This window comes from Prionailurus bengalensis, chromosome D1, assembly GCF_016509475.1.
Source record: "Prionailurus bengalensis isolate Pbe53 chromosome D1, Fcat_Pben_1.1_paternal_pri, whole genome shotgun sequence".
Taxonomy (NCBI): domain Eukaryota; kingdom Metazoa; phylum Chordata; class Mammalia; order Carnivora; family Felidae; genus Prionailurus; species Prionailurus bengalensis.
In genome coordinates, this window is record NC_057346.1 from 105,842,494 (window position 1) to 105,868,078 (window position 25,585).

At 51.4% G+C, this 25,585-nt stretch overlaps 2 protein-coding genes and 1 long non-coding RNA gene across 15 annotated transcripts; 1 reads left to right on the forward strand and 2 right to left on the reverse strand.

Moving 5' to 3' along the window:
* Positions 1–185: 185 nt before the first annotated feature.
* On the reverse strand, positions 186–9,990 carry LOC122483851 (lysosomal membrane ascorbate-dependent ferrireductase CYB561A3). 13 transcript variants are annotated; one of them, XM_043581299.1, is made up of 9 exons: positions 9,812–9,990; positions 9,584–9,661; positions 8,064–8,155; positions 6,612–6,719; positions 5,320–5,521; positions 3,955–4,163; positions 3,206–3,360; positions 2,319–2,475; positions 186–1,675 (listed from the first exon to the last, which is right to left on the reverse strand). In XM_043581299.1, the coding sequence occupies exons 5-9, from the start codon at positions 5,504–5,506 to the stop codon at positions 1,652–1,654; spliced, it is 732 nt and encodes a 243-aa protein (XP_043437234.1). In that variant the 5' UTR covers positions 5,507–5,521; positions 6,612–6,719; positions 8,064–8,155; positions 9,584–9,661; positions 9,812–9,990; the 3' UTR covers positions 186–1,651. The 13 variants fall into 13 exon arrangements, with proteins under 13 accessions (XP_043437234.1, XP_043437233.1, XP_043437232.1 ...); XM_043581298.1 differs by having other exon boundaries at positions 8,079–8,155; positions 9,467–9,661; XM_043581297.1 differs by having other exon boundaries at positions 9,467–9,661; positions 9,812–9,984.
* On the reverse strand, positions 186–24,003 carry LOC122483854. Its single transcript, XR_006297483.1, has 3 exons — positions 23,993–24,003; positions 13,333–13,338; positions 186–1,348 (listed from the first exon to the last, which is right to left on the reverse strand). It is a non-coding gene; the product is annotated as an uncharacterized LOC122483854 (long non-coding RNA).
* Positions 10,300–16,323, forward strand: TMEM138 (transmembrane protein 138). The gene is made up of 5 exons (XM_043581312.1): positions 10,300–10,414; positions 12,672–12,938; positions 14,039–14,210; positions 15,372–15,447; positions 15,720–16,323. The coding sequence occupies exons 2-5, from the start codon at positions 12,811–12,813 to the stop codon at positions 15,830–15,832; spliced, it is 489 nt and encodes a 162-aa protein (XP_043437247.1). The 5' UTR covers positions 10,300–10,414; positions 12,672–12,810; the 3' UTR covers positions 15,833–16,323.
* Positions 24,004–25,585: the final 1,582 nt, after the last annotated feature.

Here is a 25,585-nt window from a genome sequence, read left to right on the forward strand (position 1 = left end):
GATAACCAAGTACTCAGAAGCTTTTCGTTATTAAGGACGTCCAGACATACCATGAGTCACATACCATTCCAGGAGGGCAGCCTGGAGCTCTCTGGCGCCTTTTGGTGTGTTTCTCCCCAGTCTGAAGGTCACAGCTGTCCCAAGGCTTTAACAAGTTTCCCAGAGCTCAATTAACCACAATGTGATCACAGTAGAGAAGGCTTTGATTCTTTAAAACACGATTAAAGGAAACCAAGCTGCGTGAACAAGTTATAGCTCCACCCATACGGAAAGAGGGGGCGCGGGGCACGTGACTGAGGTGCCTGGAAGTCATCCCAGTGGCTTCAAAGGCTCCATCCCCTCAGGAAGTCCAGTCACAGTCCTGCCGACATCGGGCCACATGGGGTTGGGGTGGACGGTCCGCCTCCTCACCACCTGCCAGGGGTAAGTGCACTGGTGCTGCTGGTCACTGAGCACGGCAGTATGGAGCTGGGTCCCAGCAGGGCTCATTTGGAGAGGGCGGGAAAAGCCACGGCCCCATCCCTTGAGAGAGGAGCAGATTCCCCCGTCCCATCCCCCACTACTCCCGCCCCCCCCCCCCCCCCCCGCAGCTCGCCCTCAGGCATAACACGAGACTGGGTTTGGCCAAGCAAGTAGCCACTGAGGGAGCAAATGAGGCACTCCAGTACTCAGCAGGGAGCACCTTGGAAAGCCGCCCATGGGGCACAATGCACCACAACTTTGGCTTGTTGCATGGGGAGCTAGAGAGTGAAAATCAGCTGGGCAGGGGCTCTGCCAAGAGATCGAGGCTGAGCCTGCCCGGGGCCAGGTGGGGAGGCCCTGATCTGGGCAGGGGCAGGAACGGAAGTCCAAGGCGTCCCTGGGGCCCATCCCTTGTGGGGCAGCCGGGGACACGCGGTTCTTGGGAGAGCAGGTCATCAGGGTTCCTCGGGCTGCCTGACATTGACGGGCACGTAAATCACAGGGAAAGGCCAGGATCTAGGCCAGGGCTGTGGCAGCAGCGAGAGGTAGGGGCACGTGGTCACAGTGCAGGTGGACGAGGAATGCAGCGACACGAAACAGAACAGCAAAGAGCAGTCAGCTCCTCAGCTTCTCTGCGGAAGCCCCTCTGCTGCCCTTCTCCTTCCATCACCTTCCATCACCTTCCACCTTCTCCATTCCAGCCTCACGTCTGGGCAGGCTGGATGGAGGGCACGGCGGATGCTGGCCGCCCGACGGTCAGGGCGGCCCAAATATAACGCACGCCTTCCGGGGAAAGTTGCCGGACACCGTTACCTCCCTCACTTTCCACGTACAAGTTGCACCTGCGTCCTGGCTTATCTGAGCTGGAGAGAGTCTCTACCAGATCCTTAGGGGCCGAGAGGGGAAATCAGCTTGACTTCACACAGGGAGCAGGGAGCACACAGCGTGAGCAGCTGGGGCGGCGTGTGTGGAGAACCCGAGAAGTCGATGCCAGGAAGGGGTAGAGAAGCCACCAAGCAGAGCGGGTGGGCAGGAGATTGGTGGGGAGAGCAGACCCCACACGGAGGCCAGAAGAGGTTCGGGCCCAGAGCGCAAAGCTAGTCTGTTGCTGAAACCAGAGAGGAGCCCCTGGCAGAGAAGAGCTTCTGGGGGGAAACACCTCCACCTGCTCGTGGGTGCCCTTCCCGCTTCACTCCCCGTCACGCAACAGGGGCTGGAAAGACAGGCAGAGGCACAGGCATTAATGGCAGGACACCACAACTGCCCCTGACTGGCAGGAGTCACACCTGGCCTGAGCTGTTCAGACAGACCCCCGACCCGCAGGGCGGTCCCCGCCCAAGCCACCACATCTCTCAGGGAAGCCCCAAAGTCCCTCAGTCCGATGCACCCCCCGTCTCACCACATCCCTCAGGGGGAAACCTACCCACACACCAAACCCACACCGAACCCCTCAGCCAGCACCTGCTGGATAAGCTCCGCCCCCAAGACCAGCCCCAAAGCTGGGAGAATGGGAATTCCGACACCCTCTCGTCATGCTCAAGCCCTTCCTTGGAGGACAGGAGGCCACACTTTCCCCTCATGAAGCCACAGGAATTTGGAGAAGGGCGTAACCATCTGTCCTCTCCCAAGGGACAGGCCCCGGGAGCCTCTGAACAGCTCCATTTGCCACCATGGCTGGGATGAGCCGCTTTGACACAGTGCCCCCCCGTCAGCCAACCTAATTCCACCATCAGTCGACCCAGTTTCCCACCATGTTACTGAGCGGGCTTCCCAGCAAGGCCCGAACCCTTCCTGGGTGACCCTTCTCTAGGCCTGGCCCTATCCCAACCTGGAATGAAAGACCCAAGACCCCGTACCTGTCCTTCGCTCAGGATCCCTGGCTCTGGGCGTTTCCAAGACGAAACCAGGAGGATATAGAGCACCAGTAGCCCAAAGACCACGACCAGCATCCCAGTGCTGTTGGCAAAGACAGCTTCACTGGGCAGACTGGAGTATGGCTGGGTGTTGTTGTTCCTGAAGATGACAAAACACCGTGGGCCCTCGAGAGATTTTTGCCACCTGTTTTTGCCCAGTGATAGACCCAACACCCTTAACAGATGGCGAAAAAAGCTTCCAAGGACCATCTGTGACCTGGAATGTTAAGATAGTTTCTGGTCCCTGCCACCACCACAAGTATCTGCAGGATGCTTTCACCTATGAGGAAACTAAAGCTCAAAAATATGAGCTTGCCCGCAGTCGTACAACTAGTAAACGGCATAGCCCAGACTTAAACCCAAGTCTGACCTCATATCTTCCTTGCTTTTCACTACCCACCCCCCATGCCTTAAAATAATGGGGGATGATAGTGGTTAGGCATGAGGTGGTCATCTTAACCCCCAGCTCTGCCACTTTCGGGCCGTGTGCCCTTAGGGAAGTTACTTAACTTCTCTGTGCCTCAGCTCCCTTATTTGTAAGCGGCAATGACAACAGTATCCATGTTGTAAAATGATCAGAGGATTAAATTTAAGGCGCTTAGAATAGCTTCTGACACACAGTAGGTACTAAGTCAATCGGATGGTAGATAAATTTTTTGCTGACCAATTTACCAATCCCAACCTAAAGATTCCATGACCTTCCAGATCAAGAACAAGCCCATCTCCAAAGGCTCCTCACCCCTGGATAGGCCCTGTGATCACAGGGTGCATCTTTGGAAGACGCTATGCCTTCCCCTCAACATTAGAGCTGGGGGCCCCATCCCACTCACAAACTGAAGAAGAGCTTCTCATTAATGCCGGAAATGACAGACGCAATGGACAGAAAGAGGATGACAGCTCCAAAGAAGACGTGGATGGGTTTAAGGAGGCTGCGCAGCCACACGGACACCCACGGCAGCAGGAAGACAACAAAGCCCAGGAACCACTGTAAACACAGGGAGGTGCCTGACTGCACCGCGCTGTTCCCGAAGGTGTAGCAGGCCATCCCGCCCCCCTGGGCCCCCGACCCCACAGTGGCCTCTCGCCCTTCTTTCCCAGCTCAAACCTCCCACCAGCTCCCGCACTGTGGTCGATTTCTTAGCCGAACCAGAATGTTCCACGAAATGCTCAGCTACAAGCCCAGTCTCCCGAAAGCCCAGCCACCCTTGTAATGTCTCTGCTGCCTTCCAGTCCCGGCCCATAAAACACGCCTGGGCAGGGCTGACGTCAGTGTGCAGAAACCACTTCCAGAATTGCTTCTGGTTCACAGAAAGGTGGGGACGGGGAAGGTGGAAAAGACCACAGACCGCATCAGCGTGGTATGTGCTATGATAAAGCTAGGACAACGGAGGGGCAGGGGGACGGGCGTGGGAACTACCAGTCTCCTGCGGCCACTTAAGCTGCCGATTCTATGGGATGCGCCCTGCAGGGCCATCTCTGGGCAATAACCGGAGGGAGTATTTGGTGCGGATGCCAGCGAAGTCCCAACCGGAGCCCACGGCCGCCGTCTGGGAGCGGGAACCCGAAGGAGAGGACCCACCTGGCAGGCAAAAAGGAAGACGGTGACGATGCCCAGCCAGCTGTGCAGGGAGTAGAGGCTGACGGTGTTTTCGTGGTTGTGAAACTGAAAGACGACGACCAGCCCCAGCACGGTCAGGATGAAGGCCAGCAGGTGCAGGACTGCGTGGCCAATCTTCCATGGCAGCTTGGGCCCCACCCACGACTGCGGCAGGCGGTACACCAGCGATGCTGCGGGAGAGAACGTCCCAGGGCCCGGCCTCTTCCCCTCGGCAACCCCAGCACGTTAGGGGGAATTAACCTGACGCGGTCCCACACCGCCTCCCAACCAGAGAGGAAGGAAATGCCAGCACGCGGCCACCCACTCCCCGGCATCTCCTCTCCTCACATCGTTTCAGCCGTGAAGGGCGCAGAGGGAGACAAAACAGTGACAAAAAGGGAGAAGCGGGTTTCTTGGACCCACCGGTCTGTCATTACATAATGATGTGTACATATGTCATTACATAACAAATGCACTCAAGCACAGCTCTGCGGGTGAGAAAGCAGTGTCGCTTTCGTTATTTCTTCTGCCTTCTTACAAGCGCAGTTAGCTGCCACAAACCCGGGCTCTTAATCGGGTTACACAGACCGAGGTCCACAGCCCGGCTCTGCCTCTCGGCTCTGTGGCCTCTTGTTTCTAAATCTCAGTTTCCCCATCTGTAAAATGGAGAGAGCGGCAGAGCCCATCTCACAGGCTTCTCGTAGGAACAAAATGGGCTGAGGTATCTGAGGTGCACAGGATAAGCAGCTACGACCAATGTCATCACCGTTCCCATTTTACAGGTGGGGAAAGTGAGGCTCACTTGGGCCCAAGGCCCAGCTCTGGATGCACGGGGCAAACACGGGCCTGGCACGGGTAAGCAGCTTCCTCATGGAAGGACCCGTGTCATGAGACGCTTCAATCTCCTGCTCCCTAAAGCAGAAGTTGGCAAACTACAGCCCATGGGCCAAGTCCAGCCTGCCATGCATTTTTGTGAGTAGTTTTACTGGAACACAGTCACGGGTGTGTTTTCATGTCACCTATGGCTGCTCACGATACAAGAATAAGGATGGGTAGTTGCAACACAGATCGTAGAGCCTGCAAAGCCTGGAACGTTTACTATCTGGCCCTTTACAGAAAAAGCGTGCCAACCCCCCGCCCCAGAGTGTCCGTGAAGCTCTGCTTCTCAGATGGCCCCCCTCCTCACTACTACCTTCCTGTAAATGACACCCGGGGCCACAGACAGCCCGGCCTCCCCCCACTCTCGTAGCCGCAAACCCAGCAGTGACAAAGGCCAGCTGTGGAGAGGGAGAGCTCTGCCCCGGCCGGGTCTGGGTCACAGCACGTCTCCCAGGGCCTCTTACTCACCAGCACTGTAGACCACCACTGAGCCAGCGACCATGAACACGGGGTGATAGTTGAACATGAGGCGGCTGGTGCCATCCCAGGCAAAGCCACCATGCCACAGCTGCATCCAGTAGACGGTGAGGATGACGCACATCAGGCCCAGCAGCGACAGTGCATAGAAGGACAAGTAGAACCACCCGACAGCCATTCTGACCAGGCGCCCCTGGAAGCAGCAGAGGTCACACGTCCCCGCCGGCTCTGCTGGCTGGAGCGCACCCCACACGCCAGCTAAAGGAGGGAACACTGAGCTCGCTCTTGCCCAAGGGGTGGGTGCTTTTCACTTCAGATCTCCTGCCACCAGCCCGGGCACTGCCCCGTGAGGCCTGATCTCTGGTTATGGACAGTGAGGCTGGCCCCACCCCAGCACCCAACGGTACACAGTACGGCCAGCTTGGGCCTGCGGCCGGCTCTGGAGGGGGCCCTCCTCTGCCGGGGCCGGACGTCAAGGCTCTGGGCCCAAAGCCCTGCGATTAGTCTCCCTTCACAGGGCCAAAAGGTAAAGAATCCACCCCACCCTTTCCCCACGGAAAATTAGGGAGAGGAATCAAAATCCAGGCTAGAGTCATAGAAACGCCTCAGCCCTCAGTTCTAACAGAAGGAGGCAAACCCATAATCTGCAATGAGCAAACACACCATCATTAGGAAGAAGGAAGAGAGGAAGTCCTATGATCTCCCACTTCTACAAAAAAGTTCTTCCCCAGACGGTGAACTCCGTGGGGCTAAACCTCCCACTGAGGAAGTAAGATCAGGCTGTTGCTCTAGAACCTCCCACACTCCACACTTGCAATTGGACAACAGCCCTCAGGTGTCCCCAGGCCTGACACTTCTGCTTTCTCTTCCTCCGTGGAAAGTTCAGAGGAGAAAGGAGGAAGCAAGAACTCATGGTCTAGAAAGCAAGAGTTTATTTTTAGCTTTCCCTGTGTACCTGATAAACTCAGAAACCAACTCTGGTTTCAGACAAATGCCTCGGGCCCTAAGCAGTTGCACTTTAACACCAGGCAGGTGGGCGTGAGGTTTGGCGGGCAAACACACAAAGCCACAGGGCCGTCTCGGCTTTTCCGCTAACTACACCTGCAGGCAGCACGGGCCCAGCTCTCACGGCGGTCACCCTGTCCGGCAGACTCACACCGAGAAGGGGACACTGCGGCAGGCTGCAGTTCAGATCCCTTAATCTGAGGCCGCTAACAGAGAGGAAAGGAAGTCCCTGAAACCGGCCAGAACTCCCAAGGAGGTAACACACTGGATTCCCTCACCTTTAGAATTAGTGGTAGGCTGACAGAGTGAGGGCCTAGGCTCCGATCCTTATGAAATGAGGCATCTGGAGGAAATCACTTAGCATGTGTAGGACTCAGTCTTCTCATCTGCAAAAAGGCACGGTAACAGGAATAGAACTTACTGAGTAGAACCCATGAACACAGGATCCCATTTGCTCCTCTTGACAACCCTGTGAGAGGTCCTCAACCCCACTTTACAGAGGAAACCAAGGGTCAGAAAGATTTGGGGCACCTGAGCGGTTCGGTCGGTTAGGCATCTGACTTGATTTCGGCTCAGGTCATGATCTCACGGTTTCGTGAGTTCAGGCCCCACGTGGGGCCCTGTGCCGACAGTGTGGAGCCTGCTTGGGATTCACCAAGTCTCTCTGCCCCTCCCCTGCTCGTGCTGTCTTAGTCTCTCTCAAAATAAATAAATAAAACTTAAAAAAAAAAAAGAAAGATTAAATACCAGCATTAGGACCCAGTAAAGGGGTAGGAAGTTTCAAATCCTTGTCCGTTTGGCTTCAAGTCCCCTGTTTTTTTACCTTGACCATAGGTTGTCAGAAGGTCAAGTGAGGGGCGCCTGGGTGGCTCAGTTGGTTAAGCGTCCAACTTCGGCTCAGCTCATGATCTCACAGTTTGTGAGTTCGAGCCCCACATCAGGCTCTGTGCTGAGAGCACGGAGCCTGGAGCCTGTTTCAGATTCTGGGTCTCCCTCTCTCTCTGCCCCTCCCCTGCTTGTGCCTTCTCTCTCAAAAATAAATAAACATTAAAAAAAAAGGTTTTTTTTAAAAAAAAGGTCAAGTGAGAAAATGTCCGTTAAGGATGCTGTGAGAGCTAAATATTCTGCTTTTCTCGATGTTGTCACAGCAGTTCATCCTAGCTACCAACTAAAGCCTGAAGCTCGTGGTCCCCGTGGCTGCCCAGGCCTCTCAGTGGCCCCAACAGCATGTCACGCCAGTTCTCTCCATGACAGGTATCCACCTAATCAGAAAAAGACACTGAGGGGCGCCTGGGTGGCGCAGTCGGTTAAGCGTCCGACTTCAGCCAGGTCACGATCTCGGGGTCTGTGAGTTCGAGCCCCACGTCAGGCTCTGGGCTGATGGCTCAGAGCCTGGAGCCTGCTTCCGATTCTGTGTCTCCCTCTCTCTCTGCCCCTCCCCCGTTCATGCTCTGTCTCTCTCTGTCCCAAAAATAAATAAACGTTGAAAAAAAATTTTTTTTAAAAAAAGAAAAAGACACTGAGCTCTCACAATGTGATCCAAGTTAGCAGTCACCACAGAGAAAGTTAGATCCGAGGGCTGGGGGAAAACCAAGCTTCCATAAGGCTAGAAGGAGAAAATAATGTCTTCCTAGAAGCTTCCTGATTCAACTCCTGAGCTCAGAGATTTGCTGCCCAGCCTCAGAGGCGTCCCCTTAGTCCCCGTAAGAGCAGAGGAAGTTTCGGGTCACCAGATGTTCAGTCACCCCCCAGTGAAGTCAGCATGAAGCACTTGGTCAGCAGGCTCCATCCATCAGACAGTATCTCTCATGACTTTCTTTTCCTTTGGAGGAGAAAAAAACAAAAGTAAATATAATCCAAAAGAGACTGTCTCCACCCTCCTGGATTACTACTCTGGGACAGACTTAGAATATTCAACGGGGACACTTTCCTGAACGAGGGCCGCAATATTACACTGCTCACAGTACACAGAAGAGCCCTTCCTCTGCCCGAGTGTGCAAAAACAGAGAAAAAAAGAATACAGTGAAAACTGCAACCCAAACGCTGAGAACAGTCTTTCATTTATTCCAAGAAAGTAGGTTTGTGCTATGATTTCAGGGTGTGCTCACCATTGTTTGGTCTCTGATTCTGCCCATTCCAAAGCAGAAATCCCCATACGCTTCTACAAAGGCCCAGAATGGTAAATATCTTAGGCTTTGTAGGCCGGACAGTCTCTGTCACAACTATGCCATCGACTCTTCTGATGTAGTGCGAAAGCAGGCACAGACAACACCTTCACAAATCAACACGGCTACGTTCCCCCAAAAACTTTATTTGCGGGCAAATTTCAGGTCCATGTTGTCTTTACGTATCACAAATATTATCCTTTTCGTTTCTGTTAGTTATCTAAAAATGGAAAAACCTTGGAGCGCCGGAGTGGCTCAGTTGGTTAAGCGTCCTGACTCTTGATTTCAGCTCAGGTCATGATCTCACAGTTGCGTGAGCTCGGGCTCCACGTCCAGCTCTGCGCTGACAGCACAGAGTCTGCTTGGGACTCTCTCTCTCTCAAAATAAATAAACATTTTTTTTAATCAAAAAAAAAATGCAAGTGTGCCAGATTTGGCCTGGAAGTTACAAGTTTTGTCAACTGTGATCTAAGAAACATACTCCCCAACCTAATACTTTCCTCGGTCCCTTGACAAAAAGGATTCTCCCTGGCTGCATCAGGCCCTGGGGTAGGAAATGGGTAAGTTTCCATTCAGCTCTTAATCTTAGGAAAAGGCTCTATTCCAAGCTCTTATAACTTTTATAATTTAGAACTACAAGCAGATGAAGGGATAGAAAGTCAATTTGTTGTTCCTGCTTCCGGATGAATGGTGGGGGATTTAGGAATCCTGAGAATCAGACTTCGGGTTCAAGTCCTAAACGCTTCTCTGACAGATCAAAATCACCGGGACCCAAAGAAAGAAAGCGACTTGGCCACGGTGAGTGGCAGAGCTGGTACAGGAACCCAGGTTCACTTCCCCTCAGCTCCAAGAACGCCTCACTTCCAAACGTAGCTTCTGTAAAATCAGGGCTCAGGAGTGAGGACCCCTGAACTCCAGCCAGGAGGTAGGTAAGCAAGGTGCTCCTTAGCACCACAGTGATTACAGACCCGCCCTTCCGGACTGCTCCCCTTTGGCTCCGGTGTCGGGAGAACCGCTCCAGGAATCCGGAGCCCGATCCCTGACTCTTCTGCGGGGACGGAGGGCGGCTGTCGGTCCTAGCTAACCTTCGGTGAAAACTACGGCGAGGAGCTCCGCCCGCTGACTGCGACTTCCGAAGAGCTTTCGTGCCTGTGCAACCACACCTGTAGAAGGAAGGGCACGGACAGCGGTGTCCATTTCCTACAAAAGAAAGCTGAGCCCGAGCGAGGGGTAGCGACAGCACGAGGGGAAATAGCAGCGGAGCCAGCACTCGAACCCAGGTCCGTGAACTCCCCACCCGAGCTCTTTCTCACCCCCGAACCACAGAGGGTCGCAGGGGTCTCTCGGACCCGCCTCTCGCCACCCGGCGCCGCGGCTACTAGGACTCCGGGAAGTTGGAATCGGGGACTTTCGGGGACAGACCCACCCGCCAGGCACCGCCACCCAGTGCCCAAAGAGCCGGGCCGCCGCCCTCTCTTATAGGCTCATAGCACTTCCGGCCGCGCGCGCGGCCGCCTGGGAAATGAAGTCTGGAGTTGTGGACTCCAACATCAGTCCTTCCGCTGGTGTTTCTTCCCTAGGGAGTACCGCCCCGCCTCCGCCCTGCCTCTCACCCCGTCCCCCATCTCGCGTTCGGGCGGACGCGAAGCTGGGTCTCAGCAAGGCCGCGGGACAGCGACTGGGAGGGACAGGAGCTGGACGCGGCGACGCCGGGAAGGCACCAGACGACCGAGCCCAGGGAAGCGGGGGCCCAAACATGGCGGCCGGGCTGGCCACAGAGCGCGGAGGGAAAGCCGAGGACCCGCGGACAGCCCGGCACGGACGGCGCCCGCGTCCGCCATCTACTTCCGGGATTTAAAACCTCTTCCCGGAAGCCAGGCCGGCGTCCCCATGACAACCGACGTTGGGTCTCCGAGGTGAGCGTGCTTGAGGAGTGGGGAAAAGGGACCGGGGTCGGAGTTTTCGTTGTCGCTCTTTGGGTTTGGGTGTTTCGCCAAGACAGCCCCGTGTTGAGGTGAATTGGGAAGGGTGAGGAAAACTGCCCTGGGGACAGAGGGAACGCGGCACCGAGCGGTGGGACGGACCGAAGACGGCTTCGTTCTGTCGCGCATCACTGCTGCCCTAAAGCGGAGGTCATCCTTCCCGTAGATTTGGCGGTGGGCGCTTCTGGGTCACGGTTCCTCACGACAGCTCTCCGTGGTGGCCCGTGAAGTCCCAGCTTAGAGCGCGGGCTTTGGTGTCACCCCCTGTTGTGAACCCTGGCTCTGTTCACCAGCTACCTGGAGGAATGACTTGAACCCTGACCCTGTATTCTTGTCTTTAGAACGGGGGATCATTCTTAACTACCTTGCAGAGCAGTTGCGAGGATTAAAGGAAGTTATACCTGGTTGAGGTTAACGTGGTGCTGGTAGGGGGTGATAGCTATCAATATTATTTGACGAATGAGTGAAATTGCCATCATGCAGCCACTCAAGGCCGGGGTGGGGGGTGGGGGGTACTTCTTCACCAGGTGAGGTGGATGCGGTTCGCTAACCTCTCAGAGCCACTGTATAATATGGGGATTATATTCGTAATAACGGTCTCCTTCTCAAGATGGGTGTAGGTAGGAGTAAATAATGTAATGAATATAAAGAGTTTGTAAATTGTAAAACATTTTATAGATGTTAATTAAAACTTTTTAAATACATATTTATTTTTGAGAGCGAGAAAGAGAGAGAGGGAGACAGAGAATCCGAAGCAGACTCCAGGCTCCCAAGATGTCAGCACAGAGCCCCCACGGGGGTGGGGCTCGAACCCAGAACTGTGAGATCATGACCGGAGCTGAAGTCGGACACTCGACCGACTGAGCCATCCACGTGCCCCGATTTACAGATGTTAATTTAATTTCACTCTCTTACACTTCACAGGATTTTGAAATTTGTTTGTAGATTTCACCCAGCTGGAGGGGTCACAGGACACCTTGGGCCTTGGAATGTACCTTCCCCGGTGCCACTATGTGGCTGCCACCTTAAACATAAAAGTTTTGCAGGAGACCACGATTTCCTCCCAGCCTTTTCTGCCTGCACCTCTTCCCACTTCTCCTGTGCCAACGTCTTTCCCACCCAGTGACATATCAGCCTGTTACATAACAGGCAGCTTTGGGCAGTAGTTAAGAGCACAGACTCTGGACCCAGGCTGCCTGATTCTGAATCCCAGCTCTGCCACTGCTACTGGCAATGTGATCTTGGACAAATAATTTTTCCTCTCTGAGCCTCAAGTGTCCTGTCTGTAAAATGGGTAGCGTAATGATAGTGTGTCTTCTACTTCATGGGGTTATTATGAAATTTAAATAATGTGAGTGCTGAGGATAGTCCCTGGCAGGGATGCCTGGCTGGCCCAGTTGGTGGAGCAGGTGACTCTTGATATTGGGGTCATGAGTTTGAGCCCTCCCCCCCAAAAAAAGTCCCTGGCAGGGGCGCCTGGGTGGGTCAGTCGGTTAGGCGTCCAACTTCGGCTCAGGTCATGATCTCACGGTCCGTGAGTTCAAGCCCCGCATCGGGCTCTGTGCTGACAGCTCGGAGCCTGGAGCCTGTTTCGGATTCTGTGTCTCCCTCTCTCTCTGAACCTCCCCCGTTCATGCTCTGTCTCTCTCTGTCTCAAAAATAAACAAACGTTAAAAAAAAATTTTTTTTTTAAAAACTCCCTGGCATATTGTGATATATAAAGGTTTGCCGCTTCTATTAGTATTAGAATTAATATTACTACATGGCAAGACAGTCACTCTTTGTAGTACTCCTGGATTCCTTTGAACTCAAAAGTAGTTAGAAAGAGTTCTGCGTTGGGGCGCCTGGCTGGCTCAGTCAGAGGAGCATGTGACTCTTGGTTTTGGAGCTGTGAATTCAAGCCCCGTGTTGGGTGTAGAGATTACTTACAGCAATCAAGTAAATTAAAATGAAGAAAGGAAAGGAGGGAAGGACAAAATGAGCTCTGCACTTAGAAGCTTCCAGGAATGGAGAAAGTTGGAGGGTGAGAGTCCCTGGAAGGAGTGACTAGTGGATTTTTTGGTGGCGGTCGTGGCTTGGTCATTGGTGTGTCCCAAGCACATAGAATGCTGCCTGGGACGTAGTAGGTCCTCAGTGAATGTTGTATTAATGACTTTCTAACGACCTTTTTGTTTTGTTTTGTCCTCAACAGGCCCTTGTCTTAGAGCAAGGGGAACAGCTCTGATTCTGAGGAACTAGTGCTTCTCCCTCAGTGCTGGGGAGAAAGCCACGAGCAGTTTTCTGGGTAACTGTGGAATGTGCCCCGCTGGGCCCACCAAAGCAGCAGCAGGATGCTCCAGACCAGTAACTACAGCCTGGTGCTCTCCCTGCAGTTCCTGCTGCTGTCCTATGACCTCTTCGTCAATTCCTTCTCGGAGCTACTCCGAATGGCTCCCGTCGTCCAGTTGGTGCTCTTCATGTGAGTTCAGGGGGTGGGACTGGACAGCTGAACCCAAGCAGTTAGAAGGCCCCGACGATTATGATTTAGCGTTTTAAAGTAGCTGATGGAAAAACCTCAGGGAAAATCAAATTTCACCCATGTTGGGTACTCCACGGTACGGAGACATGTCAGAGGTCCTGTGTTTCTATACTTCTAGCAGGGGCCTGGGATACAGGGAGCAGTCAGAGGGTCAGACTGCTCACCGTGTCATTCTCTTCCTCTGTGAGTAGAAATCTTGGCTTACACTGCCGTGAAAGGAGGTTGCAAAATGGCAGGTTAAAAGGGTACTCGTATCAGTTCTCTATATGGTATGGAAGCGGTTGGCATTTTTCCTGCACAAAGATTCAGAGACTCCATGAGGCAAGTTCTCGACAGAAGACTAGTTTTCGGCACCGTCTTCCTTCCTTCGGCACACGCATGAATACATGTGACGGGTATTCATTGGCCTGCCGAACCGTGTTCTAGTTGCAGTGGCAAACCTGATAATTTCGTGCTCTCACATGGCTTCCATTCTAGAAGCCCTCATTGACCCCTCCCATTGAGAGGGACAATGAACCCATTTTTTTCAAGATAATTTTATAGGGTAATGAATGTTTACAGTGGATGTGAAGTAGGTGGGGGTGGGGAGGGGAGGGCTACCCTAGGCGTAGGGTTAAAGAAGAGTCTTTCTGAAGAGGGGACACTTGAACTGAGACCTGAATGGCACTAAGGCACCGTCTGTGCAAAGATGGGGGGAAAGGTGTTGCCGTCTTACTAGATGAAAATGTCTGACGGGACCAGGTTATGCGACAGGCGGGGCCGGCTTTGGACAGAAGAAACCGTCTTCTCACCAGTGTCTAGAAGTTAAGAGTGTCAGAGCAGGAAAGCCTTGTCTGTGGACTGCGGCTCAAGTGATGGGGCCAGCCGGTAGTTTTAGTCTCGTGTCATTTGGGACCCAAAGCCCAGGCTATCTCTGGGGAGTTTCCGGAGGTCTAGATCACAGGGAAGGCCAGACTTCATAGTGTCCCTTAGGACCCAGGGCCAGCTCTTGGGTCGTCCCACAGACCTCCATTTGGCTGTGCTTTGTTTTATGTTTGCAGCATCCAGGATATCGCAATCCTTTTCAACATCATCATCATTTTCCTCATGTTCTTCAACACCTTCGTCTTCCAGGCTGGCTTGGTCAACCTCCTATTCCATAAGTTCAAAGGGACCATCATCCTCACAGCTGTGTACTTCGCCCTCAGCATCTCCTTTCATGTCTGGGTCATGGTAAGAGCGGAGCTCTGAATTCCTGAACCCTTAAGGGACTAGGAGTAGCTTTTTCTCGAGGAAGCCACGAGGAAGCCAGCATCATTCTTTTACATCTCAAAGAATCCTTGATGGGAAACCGGTGAAATGAGTGTGGTCCCGCCTGGGGTTGGGCATGTGAGAGCTCCATGAGGCACCTCTGCCCAACCTTTTGTGTTAAAGAACTGCCTTATCCAAGAGTCAGGGGCCATTTCTGGAATATTCAGCTCACCTTTGCCCCCAACAGTCCAGCCAGAGCTAAAACAGGAGGTCGAATCCGTTTTATCATTAGCTATTTGGGCAGGTGGGTGTTGAGACAGGGAATTCTTAGGCATCCGTGTCCCATGGGAAATGGCCAGGCCAGGAGTGCCCCTTGCCCTTTAGTGCTTCGTGCCCTCTGCTCTGTCCCCGTCACTTATACTGGAAGAACCCTTCTCCAGTGTGCCTCAGAGCAAATGCCAGGTTTCGTGGTTCCAGATTTCTCCTGCTTCACGAATGGTTCTGTCTGTTTGGGTATGGCCTGTGTTTCTCGCGTACTCATTTTGATGGAACACAGTAAAACCTCAGGGTTCTCTAGTCGTTCCTATACTAACGCCACCTTAGACTGAGCCGTCTGTTAAGTTGCCCTTGTTATTCCACGGAGGGAAGTAGAGCTCACAGGAAAGAAAGAGCAGTGCCAACGTCTCTAGGTGCTTCCTGAAGAAGATTGTCTCTGCTCTCCCTCCTGGGGCCAAAATAGGTCCTGGCTTTGTACTGTAAAGCTGTTAATCTGATTAAACCTTGAGGGCACTAAGCCTTTATCTGACAGGAACCGAGCCTGAGATCTTCAAGGCAAGACAGTGACCACACCGAACTCCTTCCTGAGATAATGTATAGCACTTCTCCTTGGAAAAGGCTGTGGAATGGAAGGAAATAAATAGCTTAGTTCAAACTTCCTCCTTCAGGGTTAAAAGGATATTTCCTTTGCAGCAGAAAAGGGAGTTTGAAGCTCCTTTGAGAAACACTACTTGGGGTTGTGGGAAGAAAGGAGGGGGAGATTAGCCTGATTTAAAACCACGTGGCATGTCTGCAGCTAACCAAGGTGGAGATGCTAGGGCCTCATCTGGTGGCTAAGCTTTCCCTGTCTCCTCATGTCTCCTGCAGAACTTACGCTGGAAAAATTCCAGCCGCTTTGTCTGGACAGACGGACTTCAAACGCTGTTTGTATTCCAGAGATTAGGTAAGGACCAGAGCAACCTCAGGCCTCACTTCGGTGCCACCATTGGCTCGGGCTACTAAGGCCCTTGATCCTGCCTTCCCCGTCCATCACGGCCAGCATGGGATGAGTGGATCAGCCGTGGCAAGAACAGGAGAGATTATGGCCCACTGCCCTTGCTGGGAGTCACTGGGAGATCCTGAGGCAGGGCGGCCCTCCGCCTTGGTAGGTTTGGTTCTTAGCCTGAAACGAATACTCAGGAGCGTCCCTGAAGCTTCTTCTCTACTTATCCACAGCGGCAGTGTTATACTGTTACTTCTACAAACGGACAGCCGTGAGACTGGGCGATCCTCGCTTCTACCAGGACTCGTTATGGCTGCGCAGGGAGTTCACACAAGTCCGGAGGTGACCGCTTCTCGTCACACTGATGGAGGCCTTTCCTTCCTGACAGATGCGACGCTTGTGGTCCTGTGGGGTGGGGGTTGGCCCTGTGCACAGGAAGCAGCTTGACTTTCCTAGGACAGGCTCAGGCCACTTGTGTTCTGCAGTCAAGAAGGAAGATCTTCCCTCTTGCAAGTTAAAGTGTTTCCCAATACAGATTTCAGTACACACCCCTCCCCGGCCTCCTGCCTCAGGTCCCTTTTCCTTTTCTGCCCTCTACTCCTCTTCCTCACGGAAGGCGGTGAGGCTTTATCCTTGGCGAGCTATCACTTAGCCTGTCCAGGAGGGGCTCCTGGCACCTACCTTCTTTGCACCAAACACTAATTAATGACTGAAGGATGCAAAGAGTGTCATTTCTGAGCTCCTGACTGATGACACCGTAGACCTGTAGATTTTATACCCAAGGCGCTTTTTTTACATTTTATAGATAGGAAATAAATTGAATTCTTTTTCCAGAAATGGTGGAGTCTGTCTGTCTAGCTACATCTCTTTGCAGATAAGAGGCATGTCAAGTCCTAACCTAGCGTCTTCTTGAGCCACAGAACAAATACAGATATTTATTGAGTGCCATTATGAGTATAAGCTGTTTTTATAGGAATTCGGGATGTAATCTGACGCCCCACCCCGACCCTTGGAGTTCCAAACTTCGGTGCTTTATCCAGACTCTCCCTGCCATTAGGACCCTAAACTGCCCTCAGAAGAATAAAAATGTTCCTTAGCCTGCTTTGGCAAAAGAAAATTTTAAAGTGCATGTGCCCGTAGTATCCGTTTTCTGTTGTCAGAATAGTGTGTAACACTACCACGAAACTCCACTGGCGCGTAACAACGAACAGTTACGTGGCTCTGGAGTCTCGGGGTTCAGCTGGTCGGGCTGGTTCAGGTGATATCTGCCGGGCTTGCTCATGTGTCTGTGGTCAGCTGTGGGTCAGCCAGGCGGCTGTGATGGTCTTGGGATTTGGGCTCTTGGCTAACCTGGGCCGGCCTCAGCTGGAATGGCTGGGCTGTTCTGGTTCTCATGACTCATCCTTCAGAAGACTAGCCTGGGTCTCTTCACATGACAGCGGCCGAGGAGCAGAAGAATGAGCCCCATTGTGTAATCTTCCTTCAGCCCTCTGCTTTTATCGTGTCCCTTAGACCCCCATTGGTCAAAGCAAGTCATATGACTGAGCCTGGGGTCCAAGTGGGAAAGCACTACAAAGCTTCCTGGGAAAAGGCACGGATACGGGGAGGGCCACTGATTCAGTCTACCCCACCGGAAAGTTGCTCTATGGAACTCATTGTTCAGAGGTACTTTAGCACGGAGGTTGGCAACCTTTTTCTGTGAGGCACCGGATAGTAATTATTTTAGATTTCAAGGGCCACATATATGGTCTTTGTTGCAACCATAAGCACACCTTCCTTTACTGTACTTCACAGGTGCTGTGGTGTTTCGTATAAATACAAGGTTGGTGGCAACCCCGTGTCGAGCCAGTCTGTTGGCGCCATTTTTTCCAACAGCATTTGCTCACTTCATGTCTCTGGGTCAATTTTGGTCATTCTCAAAGTATTCCAAGCTCTTGCGTTGTTAATGTATTTGCTGTGGTGCTGTGTGCTCAGTGATGTTGTCGTTGTTACTATTGTAATCGTTGGGGGCACTGCGGACCGTGCCCACGGTAGACAGCAAATATAGGCCGTAAGTGTGCGGCATGTCGTGACCACTCCACCGACTGGCTGTCCCCGTCTCTCTCCCTCTCCTCGGGCCTCCCTGTTCCCTGAGACACAACATTATAGGAGTTAGGCCACCGAATAAGCCTAAATGGCTTCTGAGTGTTCGAGTGAAAGGAAGAGGTGTACATCTGTCACTGAAAATCCAAAGCCAGCGTGACTGAGCTCAGTGAGGACGGTGGGCTTCAAAAGCCAAGATGGGCCGAAAGCGAGGCCTCTTCGGCCGAGCGGTGAGCCAAGTTGTGAACGCAAAGGGAAGTTCCTAAAGGAAATGAAAAGTGCCACTCTGGCGTTCGTACACACGAAGCAAAGCCACCTGGTTGCTGGTTCCCAGAGAGTCTGAGCGGTCTGGAGAGAAGACCAAACCAGCCTCAACAGTCCTATAAGCCGGCGCCTAACCTGGAGCAAGGCCTGAACGCTCCTTAATTCTGTGAGAGCTGAGAGAGGTGAGGAGGCTTCGGAAGGAAAGTCCGAAACTAGTGGAGGTGGGTTCAGGAGGCTTAAGGAAAGAAGGCATCTCCAGAACATCAGAGTGCGGGGGGAGCAGCTGCAGGTACACAGGCAGGACCCTCCCTCCAGCAAAACGATTACAACTCACTGGAAGCTCGAGTGACGGTTCGCAATTTTTAGCAATTATTTTGTAATTAAGGTATATGCGTAGTTTTTTTAGACATGATGCTAGTTAACACTGGCTTGACCGCAGTGTAGTGTGAGCACAACTTAGATATACACCAGGAAACCAAAGCATTCACTGGACTCGCTCTATTGCGATGTTTTTCTTGTGGCGGTCTGGAACATTCTGAGGGCCGCCTGGGCGCAACCTCAGCGCCGTAGCGTGAGAGCAGCATGGTGATAGGTCAGCGAGTGCCTGTGGCTGTGTCCCCATAGAACTATGGACACTGAAATCTGAATTTCATATCATGTTCATGTATCACAAAGTATTTTTCTTTAGACTTTTTTTTAGCCACGTAAAAAATGTAAAGCTACTCTTAGCTCAAGGGCTGTGCAAAAACAGGCTAGATTTGCCCCGGGGCCAAAGTATGTTGAGCCCTGGCTTAGAAGCCTAGAATCAAGTTCTGGGGAAAGAGAGACTATAGGTAATCTGCTGTGCCGTCGAGACTTTAACAGATATCAGGGGCGCCTGGGGGGCTCAGTCGGTTAATTGTCCGACTCTTGATTTCAGCTCAGGTCATGATCTCACGGGTTCGTGGGTTTGAGCCCTGCTGTGCTGACACCACAGTCTGCTTGGGATTCTCTTTCTCTCTCTCAAAAAAAAATTTTTTTTAACAGTTATTGAAAAAGTACAATGTTCAAATAAACCGTGTAAGGGGTGTGTGTGTGTGTGTGTGTGTGTGTGTGTGCGCGTGCGCGTGCGCGCGCGCGCGCGCACTTAATATGTTCATGTGGTACAAAATTCAAGTTCTAAAAAGGTCTATGCAATTAATCTTTCCATTGCTGTATCTCAGCCACTGAGTTCCTTCCTCCCCCGCCCCTCCCTGACAATCTACACTTACTTATATGCTTCTTATAAACACTGTAACATGTCAGAAACATTTTTACAAAAAAAATATACAAAAGACAAGAACAAAACAGTTGTCATCATCCAATCCCAGCCATTTATTTCAAATCTTGGATGATATGTGTATATATTTTCAATGCAGGTGTGATTATGGGGAATATGCCATAAACCAGTTTACTCCCCACCTCCCCCCACCCCCCCACCCCCAACTCAGCAGTAGGAATGTGTTTTTTAAATGTGATGTTAAATTAACTCCCTGGGGACAGTCAGCTTTCAAAGTTCAGAGGAAAGAAAAGAATTTTACAAGTGCTTAAAGACTTAATAGCATGCAGTTTCTGCTGGCTGACCAGTGCTCCAGCCAGTAACTAGAAAAAACCCCAAAAAGATAAACTATAAAAAAATCGTCTCTTAAAAGGGCTTCAGAGAATTACTGAAGGAAAGAGGATTGGGGGACCTAAAATTCTACAGCAGGGAGATTCACAGAGAAGCGAGCTGACAGTTTGCGGCAGATTTTTCCCAGGGGGCATTTGCTGATTCTGGGTTTGAGCAAGAAGCTAGGAATCCAAGCATTTCCCAGATGCGGGTTACATAGCCAGGAAACCAAGAGGCCAGCCGAGCTTAGTGGTCTTATCACACTGGAGGAGCAAAATCGAGGGCTAGAGGAGCCTTAAAAACAAAACATTATCTCCTCAAGATATTTACCTAATCTTCGGGCCAGAGGCTATCAAAAGCCTCAAAGCTCTGAGAAGCAGAACAGAATTTGTGGCAGATTTATGGAGCTGATAATTAGAATCCAGGAGGGAACGGGTAAGCAGATGAAAAGCTCTGGAGGACCCCTGACCAGGAACACGATGAAACAGGTAGACTGGTGCCTATCAAAACGAGTGCAGCCTCAAACCATGTAGTTCCTGAGTGAGTTATCTGCCTTGCAGAGAAAAGAGTAGAGGGAAAAACATCTAGAGACACTATTACTTATTTATTTATTTGAGAGAGCAAGCACCCATGTGCAAGTCGGGGAGGAGCAAGCAGAGGGGGAGAGAACGAATGCCACGCAGGCCCCTCACTGACAGTGCAGAGCCCGACGCAGGGCTTGAACTCACGAACCATGAGATCACGACCTGAGCTGAAATCAAGTGTTGGATGCTTAACCGACTGAGCCCAAACAGCTCCTTGAAGATACTGGAGATTGAAGGGAAAGGTCGAGGGGCAGTCCACACTCAAAAGAGGAGAACTATGCGAGAAAACTCCCTATTTGTGCTGCTCGTAGCTTGATAGTAGACAAAGTGGCACGTACAATACGCTGGCAGAAAATCCCAGAGCCATAGCCCCGAGCCCGGGCAACCGGAGCCGCTGGCAAGAAAGATGAGAATCTCAGAAGAGGAGGAGCCAGAGAGGCGGGAATCCCCAGATTCTGTCTGTCCACATTTCTGCCCAGGCTCTGGACCACGCATGTGCAAGCCAGACTCAAGGCCGCTCGGCCAAAGACAGATGGAGACTGGGATTGGAGTCGTCACCCAGTAAGTGTGGCCTGCGGTGTGTATCCAGCCAGGCTGATTACCTGATGCAACCAAAGGAACATTGCTCTTTGCAGACACAAGTAACGGAAACCGGAGTGTCCACACCTCAGCATTCAGAACTGACATGGACACCGAGACAAACCATGATCCTGGAATTAACAGACAAGGGTATTAAAGCAGCAATGGAAATCTTCTCTCAGCAAAATGATAGGTGACCTCAGCACAGAAACCAATTATTTTTGAAAAACAGAAATCCCGGATTTCTGAAATAAAGACGTTTGCAAATAAAAGACATTTGCAGATAAAGAGAATTAGTGGCCAAGAAATGCTGAAGGAGTTCTTTGGCTTGAGGGAAACAACAACAGATGGAAACTCAGATCCTCAGAAAGGAATAGAGCACATCAGAAACCGTGTCTAGTTAAATTGTTTCTTTTTTCCTGTTAATTTCTTTACAAGACATATGAGTGTAGTATGCACGTTGTTTTCAAGTACGCAGGATATTGGCCAGTATACGTTGGGCCATAAAACAATTCTCAATGCATTTAAGAAACAATAAATTTAAAAGGATAGAGAGTGGGGCACCTGGGTGGCTCAGTCGGTTAAGCGTCTGACTTCGGCTCACATCACGATCTCACGGTATGTGAGTTCGAGCCCCGCATCGGGCTCTGTGCTGACTGCTCAGAGCCTGGAGCCTGTTTCAGATTCTGTGTCTCCCTCTCTCTCTGACCCTCCCCTGTTCGTGCTCTGTCTCTCTCTGTCTCAAAAATAAATAAACGTTAAAAAAAATTTAAAAAAAAAGGATAGAGAGTAAGTTCTTTGATAATAACGGGACTGAGCTAGAAATCAGTAACAATAAGACAGCCAGGTGGTCAGTCGAGGTCCAATCAGGAGATAGAAACCACATGGTCATTTAAACACGACAAGTTGACTGTAAAGAATCATTAACGACAAAAGATGTAGAGAGAATTCTAAAAGGGTACCTGAGGGCTGAAGGAGAGTACCCAAGGGAGGACAAGCTTGGCAGAGTCCCCAGCCCCCAAGGCCGGGGGTTAGACCTCACCACAGCCCACCGGGTGTAGACAAGTTCACTGGTTTGCCCAGGCCAGAGCTGCTTCGCAGTTGTTAGGCAAGAAACAAGCCTGCCAGGACACAGGGAAGCTGAGGCTGGTGAGCAGGTGCACGGGGGGGTAAGGACACCACCTGCAGGCACCAGGCCCAGAGCACACAGTGTCCGCAGGTGGGTCAAAGCTGTTGGGAAGGTGACCAAAGGAGTTAAGAGTGTCCTATGTGTGCGAGGCCCAAAGCGCATGACCTCCACATGGCGGGGGGGGGGGGGGGGGGGGGGATGGGAATCAGTGGGGAGAAGAGCCAAGGTTGGTGAGCAAATGTACAGAGGGAGTTGGGGCACTGCTGTGGGTACACAGTGTCCATGCCTGGAAGGCTTTGGGGAAAATCGTCCCAGGCATAGGTAAGAGGCTGAGGGGCGCAGATGCATAGAATTAGGGAGGTGCCCCAGGGCAAGCCCTGGAGCATGCAGTATCCTTGACAGGAGGGCCGCAGCAAAGTAGTCACTGGGCCTGGACCAGGTCTGCAAGGTTGCTGAGGGAGTGCCTGCTTCACCTGATGCCCCCCTGTGCACCTGCAGTGCTGATAGGCCAGGGCAGGAGCAAGGAAAAGCAAACCAGAGCTCACTGGAGCCTAGAAAGACCAGTCCTTTCCTTCCTTCAGTGTCCCTCCGGCGCCCTCTACTGACAAAGCTAACATCATGCTCATGCTCGCTGTAAAGGAGGAACCACTGCCAGTCCACTAACATACTGAAGGGTGAGTGTGGAGCTAAGAGGCAAAAAGCAGATAATAGAATCCGTCTTTCTGGCTACTCAGATTGCATATGCACCCTTCTGCACCTGTTTGAACTTCCCCATCAGTTCTGTTCCTACCAACAAGATCGGTCTATCCTTCCAAGTGATGTTCTCTCCCTTCCCCCCAAATGAGAAGACACAGTCCCAACAGTCACTGTATCCAGAGCTGGCTATAGTAATCACCCTACGGTTTTGGTCATGGTTGCACTAAATATTCTCTTACCTAAAGATTAGATCACAAAGCTGACCTACAGGTTGTACATAAAATGGGAGGTGAAAGGGGGAAAACGGTCAGTAGATGCAAATGAACACACACAAGAACCAAAGAGACCCATGCGAAACCACTACGGTCCTCGTTTTTGTAATTGGTCTCTTTGTAACTGGTCACGAGGTTGGAGCTGACATCCATGGCAGCCTTCTTCAGCTACCCCCTCCATGTTTCCCTTTTCCTCGGCTGAGAGTCTGCTGCCCGGGGCTCTTTAACCCAGTAGAGTGAGACAAACGCTCATTCTGAGCGATGCTCATCTTTAACTGCCCTGCTTTGCGTGGGGCATGGATGTATCGGGAGGTGCCCCAGAGGCTCCTCTAGGCTCCAGACAGAGTCTTCGTCGCCTCCATTGTGTAGCAGCGGTGGAATTTTCCCTTGAGAACCAGGATCAGTTACTCCGGCCAGTAGATTGGACCCCTTCCCTTTTCCTTGCCCATTGGTTTAGTGCATAAGGAGCCCAGAATGGCCACGTGGCAGTCCCATCTTCCAATTCAGTGGTTCCATTCTCGTGTCCCCTTGTGGACCATTCCTCACTTGGGAACCAACGTCTCCAAATCAGCAGGCTCTAACTTTTCAGGATAAGAGGCAAAAACTCTACGGGTGGGGAAGGTATAATAGAAGAGTCATTCCTACTCCCGTCCCGTCGTTCCTGGCCCCATGTTTGCTGGCCAGGGGGCTGACGGCACCATCAAATGGCCTCTGATTCAAAGACCTACTTCATTCTGTAAATCAACCCTCATCCTTTCATGGTGTTGTCTCCCAACTGGTGCCGTAACTGGGTCTTCAGTAAGCTGTTCCGCTTTGCAGTTAAGCCCCCTGGTTCCAGGTAGTGATGCACGTGCGGGAAGACTTGTTAATTCCAAGGGCAGAAGCCCCTGGCCACACTTCCTCTGCTGCGAAATGGGTATCTTGATCAGACGCGGTGCTGTACGGAGTACGTGGTGTACGTACATGACATCTCTGTCGGGAGGGTCCTGGGAAACAAGGCTCCAGGGTGTGGGTGAGCCAAGGCTGGTGGGCGGGTGTGCAGAGCAGTCGAGGCACTCCTGCGCGGGGCTGGTCTAGAGCCTGCGGTGTCCGTATCGGGAAAGTTCTGGGAAACTCCCTCTCGGGTGCAGCAAGCTGAGGCTGGTGGGCAGGAGTACAGAGGGATCCGGCTGGTGTGAGGCTGCGGCAAGGGGATCCCAAGCCTGGGGCGGAGGCTAAAAGACGGCTGCGGGCCCCTCCCCTCTTAGCACACAGCTGTCCCCCCCCCACACACACACACGTCTGGCGTGACAGACTGTGCAGCGAGAGCAAGAACAATAAAAACGCAGCACACTGGAACCAGGACGAAAGCCCCCTTCTTCCTGCAATGTCCCTCTAGCGTCCTCTTATCATCATGCTCACTGTAAGGGCGAAATCTTAGAGTCCAGTCCACTGTCACAGAACAGGTACTGACAGGTGAATCTGGGGCTGAGGGACAATATAGTGATAACTGCCACACTGAGAAACCACTACATATTTAGAAAGTAAATAATAGCACTTGTAAACAATCCACAGATCAAAGAAGACATCAGAAGGGAAGTTAGAAAGTCCTTTGAACGGAATACTAATGAAACGTAAACATTTTTAAATGCCTGTGATGCAGCTTTTATAGAAAAAAAAAGATCTGGGGGCCCCTGGGTGGCTCATTCAGTTGAGCATCCGGCTCTTGATTTCAGCTCAGGTCATGATCTCACGGTCCGTGGGGTCGAGCCCCTCCATCGAGCCCTTTGATGACCGTCGCTTGGAGCCTGCTTGGGATTCTCTGTCTCCCTCTCCCTCTGCCCCTCCCCACCCCTTCTCAAAAATAAATAAATAAATATTGTTAAAAAAAAATAAAGATTTTTCTCTCTCTCCCTCTTCCCCCACTCATGCTGTCTCTCCAAAAATAGAAAAAAAGATCTACAATCCATGGTCTAAGTTTTTATCTTAAACCAGAAAAAAGAGCAAAGTACAAAGAGGAATAAAACACCAGAACTAAAGAGAACATGGGCAAAGAATAAAAATATATATAAAGTCAAAGTTAATTCTTTGAAAAGTTAATTGATAAATCTTTACCCAGACGGATCGAGAAAAAGAGAAGACACATATTAAAAATGAAAGACAGAATGTTCCTATAGATACTATGCATATTAAAAGGATCATAAGGTTGTTGTGTATAGACAATTTTATGCCAATACATTTGACAAGTGTTATGAAGTGAACGAATTCATTAAAAGACACAAATCACCAAAACTGGCCGAAGAAAAAAGAGAAATTAAATTCATAATGAAAAGTTTTCCCACAAAGAAAACTTCAGGTATGGACGACTTCACTGATGAATTCTATCAAACATTTAAAGAAGAGACAATATTAATCCTACACAAGCTCTTTCAGAAAACAGAAAAGGAGAGGGGCACTTGGGTGGCTCAGTCAGTTAAGTGTCTGACTCCTGATATGGGCTCAGGTCATGATCTCAGTTTCATGAGTTGGAGCCCCGGGTCGTGCTCTGTGCTGACAGCATGGAGCCTGCTTGGGACTCTCTCTCTCCTCTCTGCACCACCCCCTCCCCCCTTGCTCATGTTCTCTCTACCTCAAAAATAAATAAACTTAAAAAAGAAAATAGAAGAGGAGAAACATTTCCCAATTCAAATGATTCTATGATACCCTGATAGCAAGATTGACGAATACTTCACATGGAAATAAAACTAAAGATCAATATCCTTCAAGAACACAGATGCATGGGGCACCTGGGTGGCTTAGTCAGTTGAGAGTCCAACTTTGGCTCAGGTCATCTCACAGTTCATGAGTTCCAGCCCCACATCAGGCTCACTGCTGTCAGCCTGTCAGT